At 40.0% G+C, this 27,763-nt stretch overlaps 1 protein-coding gene across 1 annotated transcript in view; it reads left to right on the forward strand.

Annotated features, from left to right (window-relative positions):
- Positions 1-13,436, forward strand: part of MARCHF5 (membrane associated ring-CH-type finger 5) — a 58,627-nt gene extending 45,191 nt beyond the window's left edge. The window contains exons 3-6 of the mRNA XM_007963544.3: positions 1,035-1,165; positions 10,015-10,198; positions 10,339-10,505; positions 11,754-13,436. Of these exons, the coding sequence (XP_007961735.1) occupies positions 1,035-1,165; positions 10,015-10,198; positions 10,339-10,505; positions 11,754-11,870 (599 nt within the window). The 3' untranslated portion in view covers positions 11,871-13,436. The remainder of the gene's footprint in view (positions 1-1,034; positions 1,166-10,014; positions 10,199-10,338; positions 10,506-11,753) is intronic.
- Positions 13,437-27,763: the final 14,327 nt, after the last annotated feature.

Consider the following 27,763-nt stretch of genomic DNA (forward strand, 5'->3'; position numbering starts at 1 on the left):
CTGGGGGACAGAGTGAGACTCCATCTCAAAAAAAAATAAAAATAATAAATAAATAAACTTAGATATTCAGTTATATTTGGCCTTTAAATCAGGGCTGAGACCCTTCCATTCTTCTGGAAAATTCTGGAGCTAAATTATATTGGGCTTAGTGGCAGTCAGAATACCTCCAAATGCTGCTTTTCCAAATAACTTCCAGAAGGAAGTAGTAATCAGATTTCAGAGTAAGCATATAATAATAGAAGCACAATTGGCACATACAGCTGTTGGAATGCTATAAAAACTGGCTTCATAATCGTAAAAAGAAATTTGTTAGAGAATAATATTCAATTAAGTACAGCATATTGAAAATCAAAGAGAGATAAATTGGCTTTATATAAACACAAGAAAATGGCCCTGGTTACCTTTATATGCTGTATCAAGGTATACAGTGAGTGAAGTCAGAGAAATGATATTATTACCAAATACGAGAGAATCTAATTGTTGCCAGGAATTTGATGGGAAAAGCAAGCTGAAATGACCATTTCACTCTACCGTGGCCAGTATGATTAAGAGATGAAAGTGAAAGGACTATTTCCTTTATAAGAAGCAACTATATTTGAGACTCTAATTTTAGGTTCAGTAATAAAGATAAAAATTTGAGGAGGCCGTTTGCGAGAATTTATGAAGTAATATTTAGCTATTCGTGCAAATGACTGAGAAATTCTAAACTATTCTAGTCTGGGTTCCCATCAAATTTATAACAGTTATTTCTAAAGCATCAAAACGTCCAACTTCATGAAAGTATTTTAGGCTGAGTGTAGTGGCTCATGCCTGTAATCCCAACATTTTGGGAGACCAAGGCAAGAGGATCACTTGAACCCAGAAGTTCGAGGCTATAGTGAGCTATAATCATGCCACTGCACTATAATCTGGGTGACAAAGTGAGACCCTGTCTCTTTTTGAGGGGAAAGTGTTTTAGATCTATAGAAAATATCAAACTAGTCATTTTAAAAGTCCACCCTGTGTTGAACCTTTACTTCTTTTCTTTGTTATAGGTCCAGTGGTTTACGTCTTGGATCTTGCAGATAGACTGATCTCAAAAGCCTGTCCATTTGCTGCAGCAGGAATAATGGTCGGCTCTATCTATTGGACAGCTGTGACTTATGGAGCAGTGACAGTGATGCAGGTTCACTATTTTACCTATATAGTGATATTACTTGGTGTGAAGATCTATTAAAACGTTTGTTAGACATTTAAAAGTGTATTATTTTGAATAAGAACATTCTCATGTTCTTTCTAAATATGTTATTTCCCCTGCTTTTTCTTTACCCAAAAAGGAGTATATTATAGCTGTATCTCCCTTTTTTCCTAGTGAATCTTGGAGATCATTTCATATAAGTATGCAGAAATCTGCATAACATTCTATCTATAGAATTACAGCGATTTACTAACCAACCTGTCTCTTGTGGTTAGACGTTTAGTTAGTTCAGTGTTTTGCTATAAAAACAGTGCTGCATAGCTTGCAATCCCAGCACTTTGGGAGGCCAAGGCAGGCGGATCACCTGAGGTCAGGAGTTCAAGACCAGCCTGGCAAACATGGTGAAACCCCATCTCTACTAAAAATACAAAAATTAAGCAGGCATGGTGATGCATGCCTGCAATCCCAGCTACTCGGGAGGCTGAGGCAGGAGAATCGCTTGAATCCAGGAGGCAGAGGTTGCAGTGAGCCAAGATCATGCCACTGCACTCCAGCCTAGGCGACAGAATGAGACTCCGTCTCAAAAAAAAAAAACAGTGCTATACAGAACTTGGATAAGTAGTCAAAAATAAAAATTTAAAAAAGAAAAGAAAAACAGTGCTACAATCAATAACTGCTGCTGAAGATTAGAGAGACGTAAATTTCAAAATTTAGTCCCAAACCCTTGACTCTTCTTTTTATACCTTCTTGACAGAGTCTCGCTCTGTCGCCCAGGCTGGAGTGCAGTGGCCGATCTCAGCTCACTGCAAGCTCCGCCTCCCGGGTTCACGCCATTCTCCTGCCTCAGCCTCCTGAGTAGCTGGGACCACAGGCACCCGCCACCTTGCCCGGCTAGTTTTTTGTATTTTTTAGTAGAGACGGGGTTTCACCGTGTTAGCCAGGATGGTCTCGATCTCCTGACCTCGTGATCTGCCCATCTCGGCCTCCCAAAGTGCTGGGATTATAGGCTTGAGCCACCGCGCCCGGCCACCTTCTTCTTAAAGATTTCCAGCTATCAGCTTAGTTCTTTTTGTGTTCAGGTCTTTTGTCCTTTTCTTTTCTCAAATCCAGTGCTGCAATGATCTCTTGTGACTTCATACTCAAAATTATTGAAATCAAACTTGTCATTTCTTCCATTTTGAAACCTAAATTTATTCTCCATCATCATTCCTGTTTGTTTCTGTTTTCCCATCTATAGTTTACATCCCTTTTTTTTTTTTTTTTTTTTTTTTTTTTTTTTTGAGACAGGGTCTTGCTATATGTAGCCCAGATTGGCATGGAGTGGCACAATCATGGCTCACTGCAGCCTCAACTTCCTGGGTTCAGTGATCTGTCCACCTTAGCTTCCCTAGTAGCTAGAACTACGGGTGTGTGCCACCACGCCAAGCTACTTTTTTTGAAGGATGGTGGGAGGGGTCTCACTATGTAGCCAAGGCTGGTCTCAAACTCCTGGGCTCCAGTGATCCTCCCGTCTCAGCCTCCCAAAGTGTCCCAAAGTGCTGGAGTTACAGTTGTGAGCCACCGCACCCAGCCCATCCTACATGTTTAGAATTACGTTTGACTCTTCACCTGCCTCAATACTCTCCACAAACCGCCCCCCCTCAAAACAAAGTCTTACTCTGTCACCACGGCTGGAGTACAGTGGCGCAATCAAGGCTCACTTCAGCCTTACTCCTGGGCTCAAATGATCCTCATGCCTCAACCTCCCAAGTAGCTGGGACTACAGACACACACCACTATGCCCAGCTAATTTTTTATTTTTTGTAGAGATGGGGTCTTGGTATGTTGTACAGACTGGTCTCAACCTCCTGGCCTCAAGTGATCCTCCCACCTCAGCTTCCCAAAGTGCTGGGATCACAAGCATGAGCCTCCACACCTGGCCTAGTCTTCCTATTTTGTAGCCCTCTATTCAGTCCACTGAATATCCAAGCAGTTTTTCCATTTTGATATGTCTTGCATCTGTGGCTTCTTTTCCACAGTCTTTACCACCTGACTTCTTGTCACTTCATCATACCTGGATGGCTGAAGAAGCTTCTTGGTTTATCTGACTTCATGTTCTTCTATCAGTCCATCCTTCCAAATGAATCCTCTTAAAACAGTACTGTCAAAATCTTACTCTCCATCTTAACATCAACATTACCTTAAGTAGTAGTGTTCAAGAGCAGCATCTAGATTGGTTAAGTGTTTCCTAAGTAACTCTGTAGTAGTGAACACAGGTTTGTAGATGACATAATTTTCTTTTCTTTAATATAAATTAGAATTTACATGAACAAAAAAGGAATGCATGGAATTTTACCTAATATTCCAGGAGCTGCATATGTATCTATGCCAGGGTCAAACCTTTATAGCTTGCTCCATTAATGGTCATGATGAGACAGAGTATTATGTGACTTCCTTATAAAATGATGATGACATCCCAAAAATGTGGATACAGTTACTGAAATGAATCACAGTGAAACATCATTTGACGTGAGTGTAGTGAATAAAGTTTGAGAACCACTGACTTGAACTTTAGCCTGATTTGATATGCAGGGTACTCCGTAATTGTACTTCGTTCTGCTTTAAGGCCTGTTGGCTGTCTCCTCCAACCCATCCTTATGTTGTTTAGTTTTTTACCTCTGTCCTTTGGCTTACGTCATCCTCCCAACCTAATACCTGCCCTTCTAGTCTTCTGTATACTTATTCAAATCTAAACCCTCCTTCCAGGCTTAGCTAACTTTCCTCCACAGATCTTACAGGCAACTCCTGTCTGCTGTGATTCCTTCTTCCTCCACATTCTTGACATTTTTATTCCTCAAATGGCAGGTAGTCCTGCCCTGATGAAGTGACATTTCTTATATAGATTATCTATTTAACTTTTCTTGTTTTTAGGCCTTATTTTTCCTGTTAGGAGGTAATTTCCTTGAAAGCAGAGTCCATTTTATGCTTCTGTATTCCCTGTTACAGCATCTACACAGAAACTAACACATTAAAGGGTTTCATAAATCTTTGTGGTTTTGTTTTTTTTTGTTTGTTTTTCTGTTTGAGACGGAGTTTCGCTCTTGCCCAGGCTAGAGTGCAGTGGCATGATCTCAGCTCACCACAACCTCCGCCTTCCAGGTTCAAGCGATTCTCCTGCCTCAGCCTCCCGAGTAGCTGGGATCCGGGCATGCGCCACCATGCCCAGCTAATTTTGTCTTTTTAGTAGAGATGGGGTTTCACCATATTGGTCAGGCTGGTCTCGAACTCCTGACCTTAGTTGATCTGCCGCCTCTGCCTCCTGAAGTGCTGGGATTACAGGTGTGACCCACTGCACCCGGCAGTCTTTATGTTTTTTATGTGACCAGTTCAAATAATGAGTATTAGTATGTAACCTGAGGAGGGAGGAGCAGGATGATTTCCTAAGACTGAGAAAGACATAGAAACTTAGAGGAGATTATACATTATTTAATGTACAAATACATTATATAGATATATATATTTTGCAAATGAAATTGAGTGATTTTTCTTAAGACTTTATTGACCATAAGAAGTGAGATGGCTTTTTTTTAAGAAAGGCTTTTAGGCTGACACAATGTTAAAATAATTTTGGTAATTAATGGGACACTTGTTAAGGTGGTACTTGTTAAAACACAAATAAATTGAAAACTCTGATCCCCAGCATCAAGGTATATAGTCCAAGACAAGACGTTCATAAATGAAACCACTGGAGAACAGTTACAGGTTAGATAAATAAATGTAGTAAGAGGGCAGAAGACTATATAAACAATATTTTAATTTAGTAAAAGTGAAAGATCATTTGATTTGAAATTATGAGAAAAGTCTTGAACTAACCCTTAAAGGAAATAATTTGAATCGGTAGAATGAAATAAGCAAGGAAGCAAAAACTATAGTACACATATATTATGTGTTACTATTTAGAAATAACCTTTACATGTACCGTCTCACTTGAAAAGATTTTTTTTTTAAGCCCAGAAATGAGACTAGCTATGACAGTAGGTAGGTAGTGTTATGTGATTTAAGAGTATTGGGAAGATGACTTTTACTTTCCTGAGCACATATGATAGAGAACGTGCCCCTGTACACCATCAGTAGTATTTAGAGTTTGCCTTTTAACACTTGATTGTTTTTCTCTGGTTCCTTAACAACCCTGCAGTACAAGTAAACCAAATTAAGGAATCAGATCACTGTTCTTTTCCCGTTTATTTTCTTTCCTTCTCCATGGACCTGTCGTAGAATCAATACTTCTTAGTTGTGGGGAACTTGAATAGGACCTTCCTCTTGCATTTTTATTGAAAAGACAACACAGTAATTTTTTTTTCCCAGCACTGGATTGAACACCTAGCACTGATGCATTTAATCCTTGCAACAATTTTATGACATAGATTATTATTATTATTATAAAGTATTCCTAGTTTACTGGTTTAGAGAGTTTACATGTCCAGTGCCACATAGCAGAGAAGAAGCATTAGGACTTCTGTCCCTTGGCTCCTTAAGTGAAGCCTGGTCCCAGAGGCAACTGGAACATTTTATCCTGGAACAGTGGAAACTTAATATTTAGCCTAGTTCCCACTTTTGCCTCTAGTGTAAAGAGAACCCCCATTAGCATTGCCCATTCTTAATTACAGTACTTATCCTTAATTCTGAGTTTAAAAACCCTATTATTTCATCACTGTTTCATCTTCTCATTAGGATTCTGGCCAGGTGCCATAGCTCATGCCTGTAATCCCAGCACTTTGGGAAGCTGAGGCGGGCAGAACCCTTGAGGCCAGGAGTTGGAGACCAGCCTGGCCAATGTGGTGAAACCCCGTCTCTACCAAAAATACAAAGAAAAAATTAGGCATAGTGGCTGTACTCCCAGCTACTCCGGATGCTGAGGCGTGAGAATCCCTTGAACCTGGGAGGCAGAGGTTGTAGTGAGCCAAGATCGCTCCACTGCACTCCAGCCTGGGCGACAGAGCAAGACTCTGCCTCTAATTAATTAATTAATGTAGGATTCTAGTAGTACTTTAAAATCTCAGACCTTAATTAAAAACTCTTAGCCTTTCAGCAGCAATGAACTGCAGGCCTACCTAGATACGAAGATCTAGCTTTTAGCCCTTCTACGGGAAAAACAAAAACAAAAAATATTTTTCTCTAAACTTGCAGTTCTATAGGTCTTTTGTTTTTCTTTCTTTCTTTCTTTTTCTTTTTTTTTTTTTTTTTTTTTTTTGAGACAGGGTCTCACTCTGTTACCCAGGCTGAAATGCAGTGGCACAGTCATGGCTCACTGCATCCTTGAACTCCCTGGGCTCAGGTGATACTCCCACCTCAGCCTCCTGCGCAGCTGGGACGACATTCACATGCCATCATGCCCTGCTAATTTTTGTATTTTTTGTAGAGACAGGGTTTCATCATGTTTCCCAGGCCAGTCTCAAACTCCTGGACTCAAGCTACCCACCTACCTCAGCCTCCTCAGTGCTTGGATTACAGGCGTGAGCCACGGTACCCAGCCAGGCCTTTATTTTATACCTAGATAAATTTTTTTTTTTTTTTTTTTTTTTTTTTTTTTTTTGAGACGGAGTCTTTGCTCTGTTGCCCAGGCTGGAGTGCAGTGGCACAAACTCGGCTCACTACAAGCTCCGCCTCCCGGGTTTACGCCATTCTCCTGCCTCAGCCTCCCGAGTAGCTGGGACTACAGGCGCCTGCCACCTCGCCTGGCTAGTTTTTTGTGTTTTTTAGTAGAGACGGGGTTTCACCGGGTTAGCCAGGATGGTCTCGATCTCCTGACCTCGTGATCCGCCCGTCTCGGCCTCCCAAAGTGCTGGGATTACAGGCTTGAGCCACCGCGCCCGGCCTATACCTAGATAAATTCTTAGACATTCGATATAATTCCTGGATCTCACCCCAAAATTGAAGTCTTAAAAATAATGTTTTTAAATCTTAGGACAAGAAAGCAGAATGTATGTGATTACACACAGGTTCACTGACTTTGTATTGGCCAAAATTGAATCAGGCCCATTGCTTATTCACCTTTCATTTATTGCCCCCGAGTATGATTATTTTAGCAGGTGGTGTACTGCAGGTGTTATACTACCTTATTTCTTCACAGTATATATATTTGCACACTTGTTTGGTTTGATTTTCTCTCACTTCTAGAAGACATCTGTTTAACCTGCCATTTCAGCCCCAGCACAAAGTCAGTATTCAGTTGAATGAATGAATGCATGTGTGAATGATGAGCCTCATCCCACTTCTAACTTGCTTGAGCACAGGGCATCTCTCTTCACTTTAGTTGTAACAAGTGAAATACTGGGCCTTTATTTACTCACTCTTTGCCCTATTTCCTTTTTTTTTTTTTTTTTTTTTTTTGAGATGGAGTTTCACTCTTGTTGCTCAGGCTGGTGCAATCTCGGCTCACAGCAACTTCCACCTCTTGGGTTCAAGCAATTCTCCTGCTTCAGCTTCCCGAGTAGTTGGGATTACAGGCGCCCACCACCATGTCTGGCTTGTATTTTTAATAGAAACGGGGTTTCACCATGTTGGCCAGGCTGGCCTCGAACTCCTGACCTCAGGTGATCCGCCTGCCTGAGCCTCCCAAAGTGCTAGGATTACAACTGTGAGTCACAGTGCCCAACCCCACTTCCTTTTTGTTTCCTTATTCTTAAATACCTTATAAGGTTTTTGCTGCTACCCATGAGGAACAAACTTCCTCTTGCTCTAGTCTGTACCTGAATATTCACTCTCCTTTATATTTCTAAACCCAAAAAAAGGATATGTAACCCAACAAAGGATTTTTTTCAAATATTCTGAATTTATTTGCTAACACTTTGAGAATATTTAATCATATCTAGTTATAACTTTAGAGTGATCATTATATTGAAATTTTTAATGATATAAAAATAGAATTTCCTAGCCAGACATGGTGGCACCCATGTGTAGTTCCGGCTACTCAGGAGGGTGAGGTGGGAAAATTGCTTGAGCCTAGGAGTACAAAGCCAACCTGGGAAACATAGCAAGACCCTGTCTTTTTTTTTCTTTAAAGGAATTTCCTGGCTGGGCGCAGTGGTTCAGGCCTATAATCCCAGCACTTTGAGGGGCCAAGGCAGGCAGATCACCTGAGGTCAGGAATTCAAGACCAACCTGGCTAACGTGGTGAAACCCCGTTTTTACTAAAAATACGAAAAATTAGCTAGGTGTGGTGGCGCGCGCCTGTAATCCTATCTACTCGGGAGGTCGAGGCAGAAGAATCTCTTGAACTTGGGAGGTGGAGGTTGCAGTGAGCCAAGATTGTGCCAAGACCAAAACTCCATCATACATAGATAGATAGATAGATAGATAGATAGATAGATAGATAGATAGATAGATAATTTCCTGGGAAATCATTATAGGTAAAACAATCTGGGCTACCATTATGGAATTGCGGCTTATGAAATATCATACACCAGACCATTTCATTTTAGGGCAACTCAAAAGGATCACCTTCCGCATACAAGATAGGAAGTTGTTAAGTTCTACCTGGAGACACAGAAGAATATCAAATTCGATGACATTATTGACCATTAGGAAGAGGCTAGCTTCCTGCCCTTTAATATTACATCTTAGTTAGATAAATTAACCAAGTAGAAATCTGGACTATATCCATAGCTCAAATTTGGTCCTCTACACACTTTTATAAAACATTTTTGGCCAGGCGTGGTAGCTCGCGCCTGTAATCCCAGCACTTTGGGAGACCAAGGCGGGCATATCACCTGAGGTCAGGAGTTCGAGACCAACCTGGCCAACATGGTAAAACCTCATCTCTACTAAAAATATAAAAATTAGCTGGGCATGGTGGCATGCCCTTGCAATCCCAGCTACTCGGGAGGCTAAGGCAGAAGAATCGCTTGAATCCAGGAGCTGGAGGTTGCAGTGAGCCAAGATCACACCACTGCACTCCAGCCTGGGCAACAGAGTGAGACTCTGTTGCAGAAACAACAGCAACAAAAAGAGGTAAATTTAAGGCCAAGATTGATGTGGAAATGAAAAGGATTTTGGAGAGAGGGAAAAGGTAGAAATTCACAAATGCCAATCTTGTATTTCTTGCCTTCTGGGATCTACACCAATTTAGAAATAGCCCCAAGACTAGGATAGAGTAAGGAAAAGATTGTATTAGCTTCATTACCCCCATAGATAGGGTACCCTAGAGTTCCTGGATTGGGAAAAATGCCTGGGATCTGTAACCAAAACTGGACCTCCTACTACAGTCCCTCAATTCTAGACCTTGAAAGTGCACTTAAGGAGGGTTAGGTCTGTAGGGTAAACACTTAGCCAGCCAGAGACATCACACCCTATCTTACACACCACTAAGTAAGGAGAAAGAGCCAAAGAGAAATGAGCTTTCAGGCCATCTCTTGAAGGCCAGTCCTACCTCTTGGCTGGCTATGCTTAATCTCCTAGAAGGAAGATCAGGAAAACAATTGTTTTGCTGGAAGACAAATAGAACTTAGAATTATATCCCAGTTCCATAGCCCAGTCTAACCAAATCAAATAAAGGAATAGAAGCAACAATCAGGGGTCCCCACCCCTCTTTTGTAATGTAATTAGTCTGGGTCAGCCATTTTAAAAGCTTTTTTATTCCTGTGTGGTATGAAATGGCTTGAGAACTTTGTTTTTCCCTTGAATGAGACATTTCTTATAAATAAATCAGGACTGATAGCTTTCCAGCTTATTTTTTAAACTTTTTATTTCTGTGTATTCTTTTGAAATGCTTACATTTTCTATTTTAAAAAAATAGAGCTTAACATGCAACCCCTCATTTGAAAAAGAAGTAATTCTAACATATGCTATCTGTTTCACAGGTTGTAGGTCATAAAGAAGGTCTGGATGTTATGGAGAGAGCTGATCCTTTATTCCTTTTAATTGGACTTCCTACTATTCCTGTCATGCTGATATTAGGCAAGATGATTCGCTGGGAGGACTATGTGCTTAGACTGTGGCGCAAATACTCGAATAAACTTCAAATTTTAAATAGTATATTTCCAGGTAAGGCCCTGAACTGTGGTTGTAAAGTGCATACCAAATTGATCTTATAGAAGAACCATAACATGCTTTTTTAGCCATGTTTGAAGATATTCTAACTCTTCTGATTTATTAGCACTAATGCGCTACATTTTTTCCTCTAGGGATTGGTTGTCCTGTTCCTCGAATTCCAGCAGAGGCTAATCCTTTAGCAGATCATGTCTCTGCTACTCGAATCTTGTGTGGAGCCCTTGTCTTTCCTACTATTGCGACAATAGTTGGTAAATTGATGTTCAGTAGTGTTAACTCTAATTTACAAAGGACAATCTTGGTAAGATGGCTTTAATATTACTTATATTACCTTGCAAAAGAGAATGAAGTGTATTTGTTTTTAAAAGGTGGGGAACTGTATAAATATTCAGTCTGTGGCTCCTACGCATTAAGCCTCTATTTGAGCCTCACTATCATTCAATAGCTTGAGTGGAAATAAAAAGAGGAGAAACCACTGCAGCAGTTCTGGCCTTTTGGAACTATGTTGTAGGTGCTTTCTCGCATGGCATATGTGTGAATCATTACACCTGCCCCTCTTGCCAGTGGGATTACAGTGCAGAGCTTTTGCTTTACGATCAGATCACCTGGTTCAAATCCCATCACAGAAATTGTCTTGCTGTGAAATCTAAATCAAATGTCTGGACTTTTTGTTCCTGTAGTATGGTGATGGTAATGATGGTAATAATCAGGATTATTGTGAGGATTGTATAAGTACTAGCATATAGTAAGCACTCATGTTGTTTGCTATTATTGTTATTTCCACTTCTCCCCTCTGGTGGCATGTAACCTGCACGGACCTTAGGGGACTGAACAAAGGGGGCAAACGTGGGAATAAAAGACAAAGACAAGAGAGTATATTTGGAAGAAGGGGTCGGGGGCACCTTGCCTCTAGTGGACAAGGGCCCTGAAATTTACACAGCCTCCGTATGAGGCAAAAGAGATAGGAGAAGCAGGGATGATTGTTGGGTAATTGTCAGTCAGCAGTTTGGTTCACAGCAGGCTTGCAAGACTGCATCCTTCGAACAATAGGCACTAGATTTCCCAGTAGATGACTTCAAGGAACCCTGCGCCAGGGAGTGATGGCCCTCAGCAAACACTTTGGTGAGGTTTGCTCACATCCTGCATTCACGATAAACAGTTTGCTGTTTGGTTATATAGCCTCCAGTGGAATGCTGAGTTGGTCACAATCCCTTTGGCCTTTCTTGCTCCCAACAGTGGCAGTCTGCACATAGTGCCCTAGCATTCTTCTTTGTATATCAGAGTATATGTAAAACTACATGGAAGAAAGACTAGTCAGAAAGGATAATGGAGAAGGCATCTCTGTCCTCTGTTACCTGTAGTAACAGCGTATAGTCTGTCTCTCTCCCTATCTCATCTTCTAGTAGAAAAGGACAACTGTTTCATTTGCAGTCATCTGAATTAGTTTAGCATCAAAGCCTATGTCTTTTGTGATCTAAATAAAATTGCTGTTATTATTATGTTTCTCTAAATCTGCATTATAAAAAGCTAATTTTCCTCTTTATTTTAGGGTGGAATTGCTTTTGTTGCCATAAAAGGAGCATTTAAAGTTTACTTCAAACAACAGCAATATTTACGACAGGCACACCGCAAAATTCTGAATTATCCAGAACAAGAAGAAGCGTAAAACTGACTTCTGATTGTTCTGCAGTTCTCTCATCCTTATGAATCTGTTGTGTTGTTTTGATTCCATCATTAATGCTCTTGTGGAGACTTGTGATAAGCTGCTGCTCCTATATTTTTTAAGAAATACAATAAAGCACTTAGGGCAGGGGAAATCATCTCGGTAATCACGGAACCTAAGGATGTGATTTGTTTTCATTGTTTGTATGTACTACTTTTATGGCAGTCATATGAACCATTATCTTAGCATGGTGAACCTGGGTTTTGTTCATATTTTCTCCAGACAGAAATGCAAAGATCAAACTGTGCAAATATTTAAAAAATGCACATGCTGTTTTATTCAAATGCCTCTTTTGTACATGTTCATGTTTAGTGTTTTCTCAGAATCAGCAACTCAATTAAGGTACTATGAGGATTTTTCTCACTGACATAATTTGATTACATACTAAATAAGAGGAACATGTTAATATGAGGAAATGTAAATTAAATTAGTTATAAATAACCAAAAATGTATGTAAAGATTCAAATGATTATCTGAATAAATGAGATTTTGTGGTGGTTTCTTTAACCCATATGATGTCCTCCAAAATGTGTAGGGTAAAAATTCACAGGGCTTCCAGATCACTTTTTCACTATTAAATTTTATTTGCATAATGTTGACATCTCATACTTCATGAAGTAATTTTGACTCATGCAGTCGTGTATGTATGCGCGTGTGCGCGCGCGCGTGTGTGTGTGTGTGTGTGTTTCAGTGTTTCATCAGGTCCTTCCATCTCTGGGAGTTTTTTCACCCATATTTCTAGGAATTACAGCTGCCAGTTTATAGTAGTTTGAGCAGAGAATGATTTGCAAAAATAAAAATAAAGTTATTTTACTCTCCTCTTTCATTGATTCAGTTATTGAGATATTCGCTGATCACCTCCTATTTACCAGGCACTGTGCAGAGTGCTATAGGATATAGTGGTGAACAAGACAGGCTTGGTCCAAGCTCTTACAGAGTTGATAATCTAGTTTCAGCACATAGAAAACCAGCAGTGAATAAACCAAGGTGAGGCCTTGAGCTCTTTGTTTTTATATTAATGAGGAGAAAAGTATGAAAACAAGAAGTCTTAAGTAAATATTGAGGTCATTGTTTTTGGCTTAAGTTTATTATAGAAAACCAACACTAATGTTTTTAGATTTTAATTGTCATATTGATGAGGCTAGCACCTTAATCACTGTTTAGTTTTGTATTCATTTTTAAAAGCAATTATTTAAGCCATTTTCAATAGATGGGCCATTTTAATGTTCAGCAACCTGAATGGTTATTTTTGTTAATTAAAATTAAATTTTTAAGAGATATTTTCAAAACCCTATTTATTTTCTTGTTCACAGTAATGCATGACAATAATAAATGCTTCCCCTTACTGAGTATAGCAAATATAGATTGAGCTATGTTAGTTTGCAATAATATATGTTAACTTTAGTAATTAAAGTCCGGTTTCTATAGTATGAATGTCTTAATTTTGAGTTATATGATGTTTATTTGAATGACTGTTGAACATTAAAATTTTTATTATTTGGAGATGAAGATCTGACTAACTGAGCCTTCTTAAGAGCATAACTACAGTTCTGAAGGGGAAATATAAAATCTATGATTATATATTTTAAAAACTTAGATTATAGGCTGTAATTATAAAATATATTGGCTTTTCATTTTCAATGTGAAAAGATACATTAAATGGGCATATCTTGCATAATTTTGTTATATAGAATAGTTTTTAGACAGCCTTTACTAAAGTTATGCAAACACAGTTCCCCATTTACTACTTTAATGCCCTTGACAGGGAGTAGCTGCTTGGGTTAATAGGTATTAGGGTTCATGAAGGGCGGGGAACAACTCTAATCCTTTTGGGGCAGGAGGGAGGGTTTTTTTAGGGTTGTGGGGAGGGAACTGCAAGTGCCTGAGGACCAGAGTGGCCTCTAGCCCTGGAATTGAACACTTTTAAACCTAAAGAGCCTTATTATTATTAGCTCAAGAAACACCACGTGCCAGTCTTTCCAGGAAGGTGACTTGCCCGACCATGAAGCAACAAAAGAGCACAGGCAGACTTAAAGTTGAATAGACCTGGGTTCAAATCATAGTTCAGCTTTCAATAACTGTATGATTTTGATTAAAGGATTTGACTTTCTCTCAACTGCAGTTTTCTTAATCTTTGAAATGCAAGTAATGTTTATCTCAGAAGACTTTCTAGGATTAACTGAGAGATTAAAGGAACAGCAGCACTTTAGGCTCAAAATCACCCCTACAGAGCAGTAGTTGTTTCTTAATTGCTAAGTAATCTGTTTGCACTCTGGAAAAAGTAAATGAAGAGGTAAAAGAAAGTCATTAGGGGACAAATGAAAGAGATGATGTAGATTTTTGGGATGGGTGGGTATATTTTATTTTCCAGTTTATTTTCATATTTCTTTACTGTGTTATTTCTAGAAACTTTAATGTTTTAAACCTCTTTTATAAAATTCAATGATGACTAATAGAATTCTTTTCAAAAGTTAACTTATCTCCAAAGTGGCTGAAAATATTGTTTATCATTACATGATTATGAAATGACTGTGAAGAATATAAAATTAAACTTAGTGACTTAATTAGTCACTGCCTTGCTAACTTTGCTGTAATTTTTTTTAAACGTCTTGTTTTTAATATAGCAAACTATCTCAATACTGGCTGGATTAGGTTAAATAAAGAATTTTTATGTTCTCTAGGTGTACTTTTAAATCTCAAAACATTCTGTACATACATAATTTTTTTTAATCACAGTTATCGAGATACTAGTTTATATAAGTAAAAGTAATCTGAATTTTTAAAAAACTGTATGGAGGAATTTGTCCTAATTTTGCAAACAGGCTAGCCTATATTCTAAGTATGTTCTAATGACTATATCCGCGCTCACCCACCCTCAAGATCTCTTGCACTGAGTGTAATTAAGCAACTAGACAAGATCTATGGTTGGTCTCATGCCGTGATATCTTAAAGTGTATTCTAGTGAGTTGGGAACACAAACTGCTTCTGAGATATTAAGAACTTAAATTTCTGAGAATCTTCTAGAATGAGTTAAAAAAATCTTTCCTTGCATCCATTGGGGATTATATTGGTTCTAAGTAATTTCATTACCCCATCTGAGAAACATGCTAAGAGGAGAAAGGGCATAGAATTGAACAGTCCTGGATGCATATGCTAGCTGACACTTGATTAACTGTAGGGCAAGTTACTTTACCTCTCAAACCTTCAGTGTCCTTATCAGTAAAATGAAGATTATAAAGTCCATCTCCTGGCTTATTGTGAGGATTGAGGTAAAATTCTAGGACAGTTTGATACATAAGGAAACTAAATCTCAATTTAAGTGCATAGTTGAGGTTTTGCCTACAGCCTTTTTTGGTCCACTGGAATCAAGTTTGCTATTTCCGTGCTACCTGCCACCCAACATGGCCATTAGAAATGGTAAGAGTGATGGAATGTCTTGTTTAATTGCCTTCCCAAAGCAAGGATCCTGAGCAAGGAGAATAAAGGAGGGGTTTGCATCTGAATACCCGCAGAAGCCTTGTGGACAAGCAGCAGAGGCTGGACCATCATTGTGGTCAATCCCGAGTCGATTAAAGCATTTTTCTGAAAACAGCCAGGTCAAGGTTACCGTATGCCAACAACATACATAACTCAAGTAGATATTTGTTGACCTATATCTGTGGCTAGATACTGTGCTCAGTCCCAGGGTTTTAAATAGTGCATAAGCCTGCTTTGAGATACTTAGAGTCCTAAACTGCATAACAGATCTTAGTATGATGTTACTGTCATAAGAATGTAAGATCTATAAGGTTTAAAGCCTTTTTGTTTAGTTTACTTTTGTTTACTACTCTCCCCACAGTAGAACAGCACCCGCACATGGTAGGAGCATGATTGAACATTTTATGAACTTGGGAAAACACTCCTTTTTAAGATCAAAACACTTATCTTGATCCTAGTTCTTTTGGTCTCCAGAGTTTCTAAAAATGTAAATATAGTTAACCTCTTTTTGCCACCTTTTTTTTTTTTTTTTTTTTTTTTTGGCAAGACAGCAACTTTGAAAAGTCATAAAACTGCCTATAATCCCAGCACTTCAGCAGGCGGAGGTAGGAAGATTACTGGAGCCCAGGAGTTCAAGACCAAGACCAACCTGGGCAACATTATGAGACCCTGTCCCTAAAAAAAAAAAAAAAAAAAAAAGCAGCTGAGTGTGGTGGCATATACACCTGTGGTCCTAGCTACTTAATAGAGAGGCAGGAGAATATCTTGAGCTCAAGAGGTAGAGGCTGCAGTGAACCATGATCACATCACTACACTCCAGCCTCAGGGACAAAACAAGTTCATGTCTCAAAAAGATGGCCAGGCGCGGTGGCTCACACCTGTAATCTCAGCACTTTGGGAGGCCGAGGCTGGTGCATCACAAGACCAGCCTGACCAACATGGTGAAACCCTGTCTCTACTAAAAATACAAAACTTAGCTGGGCGTGGTAGTGAGTGCCTGTAATCCAAGCTACTTGGGAGGCTGAAGCAGGAGAATTGCTTGAATCCGGGAGGCGGAGGTTGAAGTGAGCCAAGATGGCGCCACTGTACTCCAGCCGGGGCAACACAGTGAGACCCTGTCTCAAAAAACAAAGATATAAAACCACTTTAAGTCAGGTAATTATGAAGGGTACAACACTAATCAGCAAGACTACCTAAGAAGGAACAGCATTGACCTGACCCCTTCAGAATATTTGTTTCTCACCTTTAACACCTGGAATCAGCATAAACAGCAAATGAGTACCTGCATACTAGCTTGTCTTCTGGGAGCCACTAGGACACCTTTAATGAAAGTCACCTAAGAGAAAATGAGGCTCTGTCACACTTTGCTGTCCTTATGGTTCATTCATGCAGAGAAATCAATGTATTCACTGGGATCTACTTGGTAGCTCACAGACCAGTGTGAATGTCAGGAATTTGGGCATGCTGTGGTTGAGGGGCTTAATGTTTAAGCCAATCACTGTCTTCCAGTGAAGAGTGCACACCATAATAGAAACCTTTCAGCAATATCATCTTCACTTCGGTGAGCTCCTTCACACACACATAAGAATTTATTGAACAATAGTAGGGCTTCCATTCCAACTTTCAAAATATGTTGCCACCTCAAAAAGCGCATGGACTCTGAATACCTGTCCCTGATGGTGCCTGCTAAAGTCAAATAGGAAAATCAAAGAGGATTTTTTTTTCCTCAAACAAACTCAAACCCACCATTATCTTATTCAAAAGGAAAGACCACAACTGTGTGGACATTTTACTATTTCCATCATTAGAACCCTGACCACTTGGCCATACACTCATTTGCATACTTTCAGATTTCCAGAACCCACACTACAGATGCTCAACAGGACCTCTGCAACATGACATAAGTAATGAAGTACATTTTTTAAAGTAAGCTTTTTGCAAGTTGAAATATATATACATGCACAATTATATGTGAAGCTCATAGCAGTACTATTCACTATAGCCAAAAAGTGGGAACAATACAAATGTGCATCAACTGATAAGTGGATAAACAAAATATGGCTTATCTATACAATGGAATGTTATTCAAGCATAAAAAGGAATGAAGTACTAATACATGCTGCAACATAAATGAGCCTTGAAAACATCATAAGTGAAAGGAACCAGACCACAGCTATGATTCCATCTATATGAAAAATCCAGAATAAACAAATCCAGGAGACAAAGTAAATTAATAGTTGCCGGGAGCTGGAGAGAGGGGAAAATGGGGAATGACTCCTAATGAGTACAGGGTTTCTTCTGGGGACGCTGAAAATGTTCTGAAATTAGTAGTATTGGTTGTGTAACTCTGTGAATACACTAAAAACCTCTGAATTGTACACTTCAATTAAAGAGAGAACTTTATGCTATATGAATTATTTCTCAATAAAGATTGTTTTCTAAATTTGTAATATTTGTGGGTATATAAATATATATTTATTTATGGGTTACATGAGATATTTTGATACAGTCGTGCAGTGCATCATAATCATATCAGGGTAAATGGTGTATCCATCACGTCAAGCATTTATCATTTATTTCTGCTACAAACCAATCCAATTATACTCTTCATTATTTTTTAATATAGAGTTATTGACTATAATCACCCTGTTGTGCTACCAAATACAGTTCTTATTTATTCTATTTTTTATGCCTATTAACCATCCCCACTTCCCCCTACACCCTCTGCCACTACGCTTTCCAGCCTCTGGTAACCATCTTTCTACTCTGTATCTCCGTGAATTCAATTGTTTTAATTTTTAGCTCCCACAAATAAGAACATGCAAAGCTTATCTTTCTGTGCCTGACTTATAAATTCACTTAAGTTAATGACCTCCAGTTTCCTCTGTGTTGTTGCAAATGACAGGATCTCCTTTTTATGACTGAATAGTAGTCCATTGTGTATATGTACCACATTTTCTTTATCCATTCATCTGTTGATGAAACTTCGGTTGCTTCCAAATCTTGGCTATTTTGAATGGTGCTGCAATAAACATGGGAGTGCAGACATCTCTTCGATATACTGATTTTCTTTCTTTTGAGTATATACCTAGGAATGGGATTGCTATATTGTATGGTAGCTCTATTTTTAGTTTTTTGAGGAGATTCCAAAGTGTTGTCCATAGCAATTGTACTAATTTACATTTCCACCAACACTGTATGAGATTTCCCTTTTCTCCACATACTCGCCAGCATTTGTTGTTGCCTGTCTTTTGGATAAAAGCCATTTTAACTGAGGTGAGGTGATATCTCATAGCTTTGATTTGTATTTCTCTGATGATCAGTGATGCTGAGCACCTTTTCATGTATCTCTTTGCCATTTGTATGTCTTCTTTCAAGAAATGTCTTCAGATATTTTGCCCATCTTTAAATCAGATTATTATATTTTTTCCTATAGAGTTGTTTGATTTCCTTATATATTCTGAGTTTTTTCTTTTTTCTTTTTTTAGATGGAGTCTTTGCTCTGTCACCCAGGCTGGAGTTCAATGGTGCGATCTCGGCTCACTGCAACCTCCGCCTCCCAGGTTCAAGTGATTCTCCTGCCTCAGCCTCCCGAGTAGCTGGGATTACAGGCATGTACCACCAAGCCCAGTTAATTTTTGTATCTTCAGTAGAGCTGAGGTTTTGTATGTTGGCCAGGCTGGTCTCAAACCCCTGACCTCAAGTGATCCACCCATCTTGGCCTCCCAAAATGCTGGGATTAGAGGCATGAGCCACTGCGTCTATATGCTGGTTTTTAATCTCTTGTCAGACAGGTAGGTTGCAAATATTTTCTCACATTTTATAGTTGTCTATTTTATTGATTGCATCTTTTGCTGTGCAGAAGCTTTTTAACTTGACGTAATCCCATTTGTCCCTTCTCACTTTGGTTCCCTGTGCTTGTGAGGTGTTACTCAAGAGATCTTTGCCCACTCCAATGTGCTAAAGAGTTTCCTCAATGCTTTATTTTATTTTATTTTATTTCATTTCATTTATTTTTTGAGACAGAGTCTCATTCTGTTGCCCAGATTGGAGTGCAGTGGTGCAATTGTGGCTCACTGCAACCTCTGCCTCCTGGGCTGAAGTGATCATCTCATCTCAGCCCCCCAAGCAATTGAGACTACAGGCATGTGCCATCATGCCTGGCTAATTTTTGTATTTTTAGTAAAGATAGGGCTTCACTTTGTTGGCCAGGCTGGTCTTGAACTCTTGACCTCAAGTGATCCGCCCACCTTAGCCTCCCAAAGTGCTGGAATTACAAGCATGAGCCCCCTTGCCCAGGCAAGTTTCCCCAATGTTTTCTTGTAGTAGTTTCATAGTTTGAGTTATTAGATTTAGGTCTTTAATACATTTTGACTTGATTTTTGCATATGGCAAGACATAGGGGTCTAGTTTCATTCTTCTGCATATGGATATCCAGTCTCCCAACACCATTTATTAAGGAAACTTTCCTTCCCCCAGTGTATGTTTTTGGCACATTTGTTAGAAATGAGTTCACTACAGATGTATGGATTTATTTCTGGGTTATCTATTCTGTTCCACTGGTCTATGTATCTGTCTTTATGCCAGTGTCATGCTGTTTTTGTTACTATAGCTTTGTAATATAATTTGAAGTCAGGGAATGTGATTCCTCCAGTTTTGTTCTTTTTGCTTAGCATAGCTTTGGCTATTCTGGATCTTTTGGGGTTCCATAAACATTTTAAGATTGTTTTATCTGTGTCTGTGAAGAAAGTCATTAGCATTTTGATAGGGATTGCCTTGAATCTGTAGATTACTTTGGGTAGTATGGACATTTTAACAGTATTGATTCTTTTAATCTATGAACATGGGATATCTTATCATTTTTTGTGTGTGTCCTTTTCAATATCTTGCATCAGTGTTTTATAGTTTTCTTTTTTCTTTTTCTTTCTTTCTTTTTTTTTTTAGACAGGGTTTCACCGTATCTCCCAGGCTGGAGTGACATGGTGCAATCTCAGCTCACTGCAACCTCTACCTCCTGAGTCCAGGTGATCCTCCTGCCTCAGCCTCCCAAGTAGCTGGGACTACAGGCATGGTCCAATATGCTCAGTCAAAGTATTTTATAGTTTTCATTGCAGAGATCTTTCACTTTTTTGGTAAGTTAACTCTTAGGTTTGTTCACTGTTGCCATATAGAAATGCTACTGATTTTTGTATGTTGATTTTGTATCCTGCAACTTTACTGAATTTACCAGTTCTGATAGTTTTCTTATGGAGTCTTTAAGTTTTTCCAACTGTAAGATCATATCATCTGCAAACAAGGATAATTTGACTTCTTCCTTTCCAATTTAGATGCCCTTCATATCTTGATTGCTCTATGTAGGACTTCCAGTACTGTGTTGAATAACAGTGGCAAAAGTGGGCATCCTGGCCAGGCATGGTGGCTCAAGACTGTAATCCCAGCACTTTGGGAGGCCGAGGCGGGAGGATCACTGAGCTCAGCAGTTCGAGACCAGCCTGACCAACGAGAAACCCGTCTCTACTAAAAATACAAAATTAGCCGGGTGTGGTGATGCATGCCTGTAATCTCAGTTACTCAGGAGGCTGAGGCAGGAGAATCGCTTGAACCCAGGAGGTGGAGGTTGTGGTGAGCCAAGATCGCACCATTGCACTGCAGCCTGTGCAACAAGAGCGAAACTCTGTCTCAAAAAAAAAAAAAAAAGGTTGGGGGGGGACATCCTTGTCATGTTCCAGATCTTAAAGGAAAGGCTTTTAGTTTTTCCCCATTCAGTATGATACTAGCTATGGGTCTGTCATACCTGGCTGTTATTGTGTTGAGGTATGTTCCTTCTATACTCAGTTTTTTGAGAGTTTTTTTGTATCATGAAGGGATGTTGAATTTTATCACATGCTTTTTCAGCATCAATTGAAATGGTCATATGATTTTTGTCCTTTATTCTGTTGATACGATGTATCACACTGATTGATTTCCATATGTTGAACCATCCTTGCATCCCTGGGATAAATCCCTCTTGGTCATGATGATCTTTTTAAAGTGTTGTTGAATTCAGTTTGCTAGTATTTTGTTGAGGATTTTTGCATCAATATTCATCAGTGATATTGGCCTATAGTTTTCTTTTTTTTTGATGTGTCTTTGTCTGGTTTTGGTATCAGCGTAATACTGGCCTCATAGAATAAGTTTATAAGTATTCCCTCCTCCTCTGTTTTTCAGAATAGTTTGACTAGAATTGGTATTAGTTCTTCTTTAAATATTTAGTAGAATTTAGCAGTGAAGCCATCTGGTCCTGGGCTTTTCTTTGCTGGAAGCTTTTTTATGTCTTCAATCTTGTTACTTATTGGTCCATTCAGGTTTGGATTTCTTCATGGTTCAATCTTGGTAGGTTGTATGCATCTGGGAATTTATCCATTTCTTCTAGATTTCCCAATTTATTGGCATATAATTGCCTATACTAGCCACTAATGATCCTTTGAGTTTTTGCAGTATAAGTTGTAATGTCTCCTTTTTCATCTCTGGTTTTATTTATTTGTGTCTCCTCTCTTTTTTCCTAGTTAGTCTGGCAAAAGGTTTGTCTTTTTTTTTTCCTTTCAAAAAACCAACTTTTCGTTTTGTTGATATTTTGTAGTGTTTTCTTCAATTTCATTTGTCACTGCTTTGATCTTTATTTTTTGCCTTCTAACTTTGCATTTGGTTTGCTCTTGCTTTTCCAGTTCTTTAACATGCATCATTAGATTATTTATTTGAAGTTTTTGTTTTGTTTTGCTTTTCTTTTTGAGACAAGGTCTCACTTTGTTGTCCAGGATGGAGTGCAGTGGCGTGAACATGGCTAACTGCATCCTCAACCTCCTGGACACAATCAATCCTCCCAAGTAGCCTTCCAAGTAGCTGGGACTACAGGCATGCACCACCACACCCAACTAACTTTTGTATTTTTGTGGTTTTTGGTGTTTTTTTGAATGGAGTCTTGCTCTGTCTCCTAGGCTGGAGTGCAGTGGCATAATCTTGGCTCACTGCAACCTCCAGCTTCCAGGTTCAAGCGATTACCCTGCCTCAGCCTCCCAAGTAGCTGGGAATACAGACATGCACCACCACACCGGCTAACTTTTGTATTTTTTGGTAGAGACAGGGTTTCACCATGTTGGCCAGGCTGGTCTCCAACTCCTGATCTCAGGTGATCTGCCTGCCTCAGATTCCCAAAATGCTGGGATTACAGGTATGAGTCACCATGCCTGGCCTATTTTTTGTAGAGAAGGGGCTTCACCATGTTGCCCAGGCTGGCTTCAAACTCCTGAGCTCAAGTGATCCACCCACCTCAGCCTCCCAAAGTGCTGAGATTACAGGCATGAGCCACTGACCTGGCCCTTTTTTTTTTTTTTTTTTTAACATTTTTTTATATAGGCACTTATAGCTATAAACTTCCCTCTTAGTATTGCTTTCACTGTATTCCATAGGTTTCAGTATGTCATATTTCTATTATCATTTGTTTCAAGAAATTTTTCAATTTTCTTCTTAATTTATTCATTGACCCACTGGTTATTCAGGAGCATATTGTTTAATTTCCATGTGTTTGTATAGTTTCCAAAATTCTTCTTGTTGTTAATGCTTTAAGATGTGTTTTGTCAGACAAACCTGCAGAATGGGAGAAAATGTTTGCAAACTGTGCATCCAGCAAAGGTGTAATATTCAGAATCTATAAGGAACTTAAACAAATTTACAAGCAAAAACCAAACAACCCCATTAAAAAATGGGCAAAAATTTGGGCAACATGGTGAAACTCCATCTACATAAAAAATGCCTAAAAAATTAGCTGGGCATGGTGGCACACACCTGTAGTCCCAGCTACTCAGGAGGTTGAGGTAGGAGGATCACTTGAGCCCAGGAGGCTGAGGTTGTAGTGAGCTGAGATTGTGCCACTGTACTCCACCCTGGGTGCCAGACCAAGACTGTCTCAAAACAAACAAACAAACAAAAAACTGTTTCTCATGTAACATATGGTCTGTCCTTGAGAATAATCCATGTGCTCAGGGATAGAATGTGTATTCAGCTGCTGGATGAAAATGTTCTGTAGATATCTATTAGGTCCACTTGATCTACAGTGCAGATTCAGTCTGATGTTTCTTCATTTTTTGTCTGGAAGATCTATCCAATGCTGAAAGTGGGGTATTGAAGTCTCTAGCTATTATTATATTGGGGTCTACCTCTTTCTTTTTTTTGAGATGGAGTCTTACTCTGTCACCCAGGCTAGAGTGCAGTGGCGTGATCTCGGCTCACTGCAACCTCTGCCTCCTGGGTTCAAGCAATTCTTCTGCCTCAGCCTCCCAAGGAGCTGGGACTACAGGCATGTGCCACCACTCCCAACTCATTTTTGTATTTTTAGTAGAGACGGGGTTTCACCATATTGGCCAAGCTGGTCTCGAACTCCTGACCTCATGATCTGCCCACATCGGCCTCCCAAAGTGCTGGGATTACAGGCATGAACCACCATGCCTGGCGGGTCTACCTCTTTCTTTTTTTTCCTTTTTTTTTGAGATGGAGTTTCACTCTTGTTGCTCTTTCTGACTGAAGGACTCCCTTTAGCATTTTTCACAGGACAGGTCTGGTGTTGATTAAATCCCTCAGCTTTTGTTTGTCTGGGAAAGTCTATATTTCTCCTTCATGTTTGAAGGATATTTTCACCGGATATACTATTCTAGGATAACAGGTTTTTTCTTCAGCCACTATTTCCTGATTTGTAAGGTTTCCACTGAAAAGTCTGCTACCAGAAGTATTGGAGCTCCATTATTTGTTTTGTTTGTTTTCTCCTGCTGCTTTTAGGGTTTTTCTTTATCCTTGACCTTTGGGAGTTTGATTATTAAATGCCTTGAGGTAGTCTTCTTTGGGTTAAATCTGCTTGGTGTTCTATAACCTTCTTGTACTTGGATATTGATACCTTTCTCAAGGTTTGGGACGTTCTCTGTTATTATTCCTTTGAATAAACTTTCTACCCCTATCTCTTTCTCTACCTCCTTTTTAAGGCTAATAACTCTTAGATTTGCCCTTTTGAGGCCAGGCGCCCTGACTCACTCTTGTAATCTCAGCACTTTGGGAGGCCGAGGCGGGCGGATCACCTGAGTTCAGGAGTTTGAGACCAGCCTGGCCAACATGGTGAAACTCCGTCTCTACTAAAAATACAAAAATTAGCCGGGAGTGGTAGCAGGCTCCTGTAATCCCAGCTACTCGGGAGGCTGAGGTAGGAGAATCACTTGAACCCAGGAGGCGGAGGTTGCAGTGAGCTGAGATGATGCCATTGCACTCCAGCCTGGGGGACAAGAGCAAGACTTCGTCTCAAAAAAAAAAAAAATTGCCCTTTTGAGGCTATTAGATTTTGTAGATAGGCTTCATTATTATTATTATTATTATTATTTTTTTTTTTTTTTTTTGAGACAGAGCCTTGCTCGGTCGCCCAGGCTGGAGTGCAGTGGCTGGATCTCGGCTCACTGCAAGCTCCGCCTCCCGGGTTTACGCCATTCTCCTGCCTCAGCCTCCCAAGTAGCTGGGACTACAGGCGCCCGCCACCTCGCCCGGCTAGTTTTTTTTTTTAGTAGAGACGGGGTTTCACCGTGTTAGCCAGGATGGTCTCGATCTCCTGACCTCGTGATCCTCCCGACTCGGCCTCCCAAAGTGCTGGGATTACAGGCTTGAGCCACTGCGCCCGGCATCTTTTTTTTTTTTGAGATGGAGTTTCGCTCTTGTCATCCAGGCTGGAGTCCAATGGTGCGATCTCGGCTCACTGCCACCTCTGCCTCTTGGGTTCAAGCGATTCTCCTGCCTCAGCCTCCCAAGCAGCTGGGGTTACAGGCATGCACCACTACTCCCAGCTAATTTTGTAGTTTTTAGTAGAGATGGGGTTTCACCATGTGACCAGGCTGTTCTCAAACTCCTGACTTCAGATGATCCACCCACCTTGGCCTCCCAAAGTGCTGGGATTATAGACGTGAGCCACCGTACTTGGCCCATTCTTCTTTACTCTTTTTTCATCTACTCTGATTGTATTTTCAAATAGCCTGTCTTCAAGTTCATTAACATTTTATTCTGCTTGATAATTCTGCGACTAAAAGATTCTGATGCCTTCTTCAGTGTGTCAACTGCATTTCTCAGCTGTAGAATTTCTCCTTCTTTTTAATTATTTCAATCTCTATGTTGAATTTATCCAATGAATTCTGAATTCCTTCTCTGTACAGTTATCTTGAATTTCTTTGGCATTCCTCAAAATAACGATTTTGACTCCTGTGTCTGAAAAGTCACATATCTCTGTTTCTCCAGGACTGGTCTCTAGTGCCTTATTTAGTTCATTTGGTGAGGTCATATTTTCCTGGGTGGTCTTTTGATGTTCGTTGGTGCCCAAGCATTGAAGACTTAGGTATTTATTGTAGTCTTTGCAGTCTGGACTAGTTTGTATCCATCCTTCTTGGGAAAGCTTTACAGGTATTCAAAAGGACTTCAGTGTTGTGATCTAAGCCATGTCTGCATTAGATGGCACCCCAAGCCCAGTAATGCTGTGGTTCTTTCAGACTCTACAAGTCTGCAAGACTTGATGGTCTTCATGAGATCCAGAAGAATTATCCAGATTATCAGAGACCCTTGTTCTCTTTCCTTACTTTCTCCAAAACAAATGGAGTCTCTCTCTGTGTGTGTAGAGCCACCTGGGGCTGGGGATGGAATGACATAAGAACCCTTGTAGCCACTACCACTGTGACTGCACTGGATCAGACCTGAAGCCAGCACAGCACTGGGTCTTGCCCAAGGCCCACTGTAATCACTACCTGGCCACTGCCTATGTTTTCTCAAGGCCCTAGGACTTGACAGTCATAAAGCTGTTTTGTTTTGTTTTTAAGAGGAATACCTTGGTATAGACAGAAGCTAAATAGCAGAAGTCATTCTTCTATAGAGAGCCTCTGAGTTAGGACAGGCATTCCAAAAACGCCAACTATGTATACCATACTACAGCACTTGAAATATATACTAAAATATATTTTCTAGTTCCTAAAATATTACTGAGTGTTGATTTTTTAATAGACTTATGCAACTTAACAGTATTCATGGGCCATTGTGATATACATTGAACATGGGTGCCCTGCTTAAATCAACGTGTCTCTACCTTAAAATTTGCAAGAAACAACGTGTACAGGAACTGAGAAGTAACACGCTCAAGATCTTTTTTTTTTTTTTTTTTTTTTTTTTTTTGAGACGGAGTCTCGCTCTGTCGCCCAGGCTAGAGTGCAGTGGCCGGATCTCAGCTCACTGCAAGCTCCGCCTCCCGGGTTCACGCCATTCTCCTGCCTCAGCCTCCCGAGTAGCTGGGACTACAGGCGCCCGCCACCTCGCCCGGCTAGTTTTTTGTATTTTTTAGTAGAGACGGGGTTTCACCGTGTTAGCCAGGATGGTCTCGATCTCCTGACCTCGTGATCCACCCGTCTCGGCCTCCCAAAGTGCTGGGATTACAGGCTTGAGCCACCGCGCCCGGCAAGATCTTTTAATAATACACATTTATCATTTTTATCATTGTATTGTATTGACAATTATCAGAATAAATTGTACACCAAAAATAAAACACCCTAAAATGAACAACTTTTTTTTTTTTTTTTTTTTTTTTGAGATGGAGTCTCACTCTGTTGCCCAGGCTGGAGTGCAGTGGCGTGATTTCAGCTCACTGCAACCTCCACCTCCCGGGTTCAAGTAATTCTCCTGCCTCAGCCTCCCGAGTAGCTGGGATTACAGGTACCCACCACCATGCCTGGCTAATTTTTGTATTTTTAGTAGAGATGAGGTTTTGCCATGTTTGCCAGGTTGGTCTCAAACTCCTGACCTCAGGTGATCCAACTGCCTCGGCCTCCCAAAGTGCTGAGATCACAGGCATGAGCCACCATGCCCAACCCAAAGTGTACACCATTTTTTTTTTTTTTTTGGAGATGGAGTCTCACTCTATTGCCCAGGCTGGAGTGCAATGGCACGATCTCAGCTCACTGCAACCTCCGCCTCCCGGGTTCAAGCAATTCTCCTGCCTCAGCCTCCCGAGTAGTTGGGATTACAGGCATTAGCCACCACGCCCAGCTAATTTTTGTATTTTCAGTAGAGACAGGCTTTCACCATGTTGGTCAGGCTGGTCTTGAACTCCTGACCTCAGGTGATCTGTTGGCCTCGGCCTCCCAAAGTGCTGGGATTACAGGCATGAACCACTGTGCACATGCACAACTTTTAAGTATAAATCATAGCGAATTTTTACAAAATGATCACGTATATATAGTCGAGGTTCAGTCAGGAGATAGAAATCACACCAATTATTTGAACACAGAAAATGTAACAAATTATTAACTGGTAGGAAGTAG

Source organism: Chlorocebus sabaeus, chromosome 9 (assembly GCF_047675955.1).
Source record: "Chlorocebus sabaeus isolate Y175 chromosome 9, mChlSab1.0.hap1, whole genome shotgun sequence".
Lineage (NCBI taxonomy): Eukaryota > Metazoa > Chordata > Mammalia > Primates > Cercopithecidae > Chlorocebus > Chlorocebus sabaeus.